We start from the raw sequence: 5,720 nt of genomic DNA on the forward strand, positions 1-5,720 counted from the left end.
CTATATGATAGTGGGAGTGATATTATTAAAATGGGGCAAGAGAAAGGGTTGAAAAATATAAAATCCAAGGATATCATTGGAAGAGAGGGAAAAAAAGGGTTGATAAATAAAGAATATAATAGAAATATTGAGGAAATAAAATGCGTAAATATGTTACAAGAGGGAAGGGCGTGTGATATTTGTCCCAGAGTGTTGTTAAATTTTAATGGAAATTTTGTATCAATGTTATATGATACAGGAGCAGCGATCACAGTGACAGGATATGATACATATCAAAGTGTTTGGCCAGATGAAAGAATAAAAAGAGAAGAAATAAAGGTTCGACAATTCGATGGATCAGAGATGACAATAATGGGAAGAGTCGAGATAGAGGTGATGATAGAGAACAGAATAGAAGTGTTGGATTTTTGGATCATTGATAAAAGTTGAAACGGTTTTGGGATGGGAATGGATTATACGCATTGGTCCTTGGTATAGTTTTTGGGGTGTATTTGCGTGGTGTGGTATATTTTTGCCCATTGTAGGTGATGATGAAAATGAAAGTATAATATATTCGGGTAATCAGAGGTTGCCAGGGGTTGAGACTATGTTTAATAGAGGAGAGATAGAAGAAGGGAAGGGAAGGTTTGAAATAAGGGAAAATTTTAGGGGAAAAATAAGGGAAAATTTTAGGGGGGAAATAGGGGAGACTTTTAGGGGAGAAATAATGGGAGACTTTTAAGGGGGAAATAGGGAAGAATTTTAGGGGGGAAATAAGGGAAAATTTTAGGGAGGAAGTAGGGAAGACTTTTAGGGGGGAAATAGGGGAGAATTTTAAAGGGGGAACTTGGGGGAAGGATCGCGAAATGTCATGCCATGGGTTGCAAAAAAGAGAAATTGAGTTGCGAGGAGAAGAGTTAGAAACAGAAAAATAGAAAAATAAAAAGGATATTGAGTTAGGAATGGCTCGAGTGCGGGAAGGAGTTGAGAAATTAGTTAACAGATATCAGGAGATTTTTGACGAAGGGTTGGGATGCTTAAGAGATTACGAAGTAGATATTAAATTAAAGGAAAATTGTGTACCAAAATTTTGTGCGTTGCGAAGAATACCGTTTGAATGGCGAAAGGAGGTGGAAATAGAGTTGAATCAATGGGTGAGAAGGGGCATCGTATGTCCAGTGGAATATAGTGAGTGGGCAACGCCCTTATGCCTGTGAAGAAAGCAAATGGGAAGCTTCGGTTGTGCGCAGATTTCCGGGTAACTTTAAACCCGTGGGTTGTAGAAGTAAAATATCCGTTGCCACGGATTGAGGAGATATTGGCCAATTTAAAGGGAAGTTTATATTTTTCCAAAGTGGATTTTCCCAATGCGTATTTACAACTGCGAGTGAGGCCAGAGGTGGGAAATTTGTAAACAATTACTACTCCGCAAGGGTTGTATGCATTTTGTAGATTGCCGTTTGGACTTAGCGTATCGGCTCCGATTTTGCAGCGGATCATGGCGGCTGTTTTCCAAGGGTTGGAAGGGGTTTACTATTATATGGATGATGTGTTAGTGACGGAAATAACGCCGGAATAACATGAACAGAGGTTGGAGGAGGTGTTTAGGAGAATTCAGGAAAAGAGTTTGCGAGCAAGTGCTGAAAAAAGTGTGTTGGGGGTCACAGAAGTTGTGTATTTGGGACACAGAATTACAGGAAAGGAGGTGAGACCCATAGATAAAAATATGGTTGAAATAACGAATATGTGTAGGCCAAGTAATAAAGTGGAAATACAATCATTTTTGGGGATGGTCAATTATTATCATCGATTTGTGGAGGATTTTGCGCAAATAGCAGCACCATTATACGAATTGTTGAAAAAAGGAGCACGTTTTGAGTGGAAAAACGAACAGGAGGAGGCGTTTGAAGCGTTGAAATGTAAGATTGGAAAGGAACCAGTGCTTGTGTGTTATAACCATGATTTGGAGGTTATGTTGGCAGTGGATGCATCCAATAAAGGGGTTGGTGGAGCCTTATTACATTGTATAGATGGGTTGGAAAGACCGGTGATATTTTTCTCCAGGATCTTTAAATCAGCGGAGACGAGGCACTCGGTTATTGAAAAAGAAGCATTGATAGTAATATTTGTTTGACCAAGTGTAGGGAATATTTAATTGGGCGGAAGTTTGTTATATATACGGATCACAAACCTTTAGTGTATCTTTTTAAGAAAGATAATAAAGAGTTGATGTTATCGCCAAGATTACAGAGATGGTTGTTATTGGTGGGTAGTTTTGACGTTCAAGTCAAATATCGGCTTGGGAGAGAGAATTATTTACCGGATATTTTATCCAGATGTGGAGCAGAGAATTTGTGATGAACGAAAAGGGGATGAGGAAGAGAATGAGCAAGTGATGATTCGAACGGTAGCTGCAATATCCAAGGGAGGACCCGTAACATGGGAAGGGCTGAAAAGTGCTACATTAAAGAATCGAGAGTTGACGCGAATTAAGGCGTATATAGCGGGTAGAAAACCATGGAGAGCTGGGGACAAGAGGTTCAAAAATGTAGAAAAGGAGTTGACTATAGTGGATGAATGTGTGGTGCGAGGAAATCGTGGGGTAGTTCCGAGGAAGTTAAGAGAAGCCGTGTTGAACATGACTCATGCTGGGCATTAAGGGGTAGAACGAATGAAACAATGAGGAAGAGAATATGTGTGGTGGCCTGGAATGAATGAGGAGATTATAAATATAAGCCGGGGTTGCGTGATATGTAACTCCTGGGCCAGTATGCCTCGTAAAGATAAAGAAAGTGTTTGGCTGAAAGCTACTCAGGCGTGGGACAGGGTTCACATCGACTTTTTCGATTTTGAGAACAAGATCTATATACTTGTGGTGGATGCTTATTCAAAGTGGGTAGAATATGAGGAGGTGAGAGGTTTATCGACGCAAGTGGTGATAAAAACATTAAAAAATCTGTGGGCCAGGTTTGGGGTTGCAAAAATAATTGTTTCGGATGGAGGGCCAGCGTTTATAAGTGGGAAATTTAAAACCTTTTGTGCTGAAACGGGTGCGAAGCATATATTGGCTCAACCTTACCATCCGAGTTCCAATGGTCAGGCGGAGCGAATGGTGGCGGTAGTAAAGAGTTGGTTAAATCTAAATATGGAGGGGGTGGAATTTGGATAGCGGTAGCGTATTACAATAATAGCAAAAAAGGGGAAGAAAAATCTCTAGCGGAGAAATTTTTGGGGCGTCGGACTCGTATGCTGTTGGATTTATTGAAGCCCGTGCCGGATGAGTTGCAAATGACAAAGGTTAATGATGAGCAAGGGGTGAATAAGACCTGCGAATTTGTAATAGGTCAAAATGTGTGGATCAGAAATTATGGAGGTTCAAGGAAATGGGAGTTGGGAAAAATAGTGGAGAAATTGCGGAGCAGATTATATAAAGTCAAGTTTGGGGATGGAAGAGATGGTGTAAGGCATTCCGATTAAATACGGAGGGGAGTGGAACCGGGACGGTTGAGATCGGGAGGTGTGGTGTTGAGAGAGAAGTGAAATATCAGGACTAAAGAGTTGTAATATATAAAAAGAGGGGGTGAAACAAGAGTTATATCTTTGTGAATTTGTAATATCTAAGGACAAAGAGATGCAAAACCTGACTGACTAATATAGATATGACTAAAGGGTTGTAATATATAAAAAAAGGGGAGGTAAAACAAGAGTTGTCTCTTTGGGAATTTTTAATGTCCAAGGACAAAATGTTGGGTAATCGTATTGACCGATATAGATATATATATATCTCCCTTTACCACATGATGTTTGCAATAAGTTAGAAAAAATTCTCAGGTATTCCCTTTGACATGTTAATCGATAATTGATCAAAAAAAAATTTTTTTATTTTTCTATTTCTTTTATTTTGACCATAATAATGTATGTTACATATAAGTCACAAATTGTATTTAACAAACAATTTATTGTATTTTATATATTGGTATGAAATAAAATAAAACAGTTTTTATTTGCATGGAAACATAGTGCACATTGGCATTTCGAGCATTTTACATGTGTAACGCCTTTACATAGTGGATTTTTGCACCTTTGACGATTATTCATCCACTCTGGGAAATGTCCAATTTGATCCGTGCGAATATCTGTGGACGGTACGAAAGACATAGGCCCCCTTCTTTTTTTATCTAAATGAAAATATTATAAAATAATAAATAAATAATCACCTTCTATTAAATTTTCGACCATAGAAGAAGGACGTCCACGTTTCAATTCTATTGTAGCTTCAACTTGACACATTGTTGTGGCTACTTCTTGACGAAATTCCGATAGAGAAAAAAACAGAATTGTCATCTGATTTGGCTTTCTCACATTGAATACGCCGATATAATAACCAGGAATTTACAACTGCTATATCAATAAGGTGTTGGAAGACTCTTATATACCACTTTTTAGATCTGGTTGTATTATGGTATCTTCCAATATTGCTGTCTAACAAATCAACCCCTCCCATATGTTTGTTATATTGTTTGACAAGCATGGGACAAGTTATATTTAGTCTTTTCTTGGTTTTGCGGTCATATCGTTCAATTTGACTCTGGGGTAATTTCCCGTACAATGTTGACAAAAAGGTTACCGTTTTATTATCTTTCCATACTAAGGAAGTTATATCTACCCCTTCAATATTTGCCATATATTCAAAGGATGACCCTCTGATCTCTTTTTTCATTTCGATCTCTGTAGGAAGCTTACAATTTGGGATTCTATTCCTCCTTACTGTACCAAGACTGTATATACCTATAAATATACTTAAAATATTAAATATATAATAGATTTCTTATACCTTTTTTTGCCAAATATATCAAAAGGTTAATTGAGGTGTAGTAATTGTCAAAATATAGCTTAAAATTTTGATTTATAGGTATAGTACGGCTTAGACGCACAACAATATTGCTGGACGCTCCTAAATCTGGTTCTGTCGCTGGTCTCTTTTCAGAATCATTTTCCTGCCCAGAATATAGTTCAAAATCATAGGCAAATCCTGATACACCGCATAGAATGAAGAATTTAAAGCCCCATTTGTGAGGCTTCATTGGCATATATTGTTTTAAATGTATCCGAGCTTTAGTTGAGCAAATTTGCTCATCGATTGATAAGCATTCCTCTTTAGGAATTGTACGAAACCTATCTTGAAAGTGTTTCACAATTGAGGCTACTTTTATAAGCCTATTATAGCCTGGTTGACCTTTAGCTATAGAATTATTATTGTCATTAAAATGAAGAATGGATCGAATGCTTTCAAATTTAGTGATTGTCATGGTCTTTTTTATAAGATCATTGCCAATTACATCTTTCCAATAGTCTCTGATAGATGGTAATTGGACAATGGACATCAGAATATTAATCCCAATAAATTTTCTTAACTCCATTTTGGAAATTTTTATAGGTTTATTTATATTTTTTATTGCAGCGTATTTAGTTGATTCGAGAACCACTAAATCTAGGAAATTATCATTTAAAAAATATGATAAACATTGATATGGAGAATTTAAAGCCAGTATGTGGCTGGCCAAAGTTGACTTTCCATTGAATTTTAAATAATTTTTAGGGATGTTTATATTTTTTTCCTTCCATAGTATGTCTCTTCGTCTATTTATAGCAGTAAAATTATCTGAAAATAATGAATTTTCATCCTCATTATCGTCGAAATCTTCAAGGCTATCATCAGAAGAATCAGATGATGAAATCAT

At 37.0% G+C, this 5,720-nt stretch overlaps 1 protein-coding gene across 1 annotated transcript; it reads right to left on the reverse strand.

Annotated features, from left to right (window-relative positions):
- Positions 1-4,787: 4,787 nt before the first annotated feature.
- Positions 4,788-5,720, reverse strand: LOC135926901 (piggyBac transposable element-derived protein 3-like). Its single transcript, XM_065462835.1, has one exon. It carries the CDS (start codon positions 5,718-5,720, stop codon positions 4,788-4,790), a length of 933 nt encoding a protein of 310 aa, XP_065318907.1.

The sequence above is a fragment of the Gordionus sp. m RMFG-2023 genome, chromosome 3, assembly GCF_954871325.1.
Source record: "Gordionus sp. m RMFG-2023 chromosome 3, tfGorSpeb1-WG-v2, whole genome shotgun sequence".
Taxonomy (NCBI): Eukaryota; Metazoa; Nematomorpha; class Gordioida; order Chordodea; family Parachordodidae; genus Gordionus; species Gordionus sp. m RMFG-2023.

Coding starts and splice junctions, on each gene's coding strand:
- LOC135926901 (XM_065462835.1), bottom strand. CDS start 5,720: ATGATTTCATCATCTGATTCTTCTGATGATAGCCTTGAAGATTTCGAC.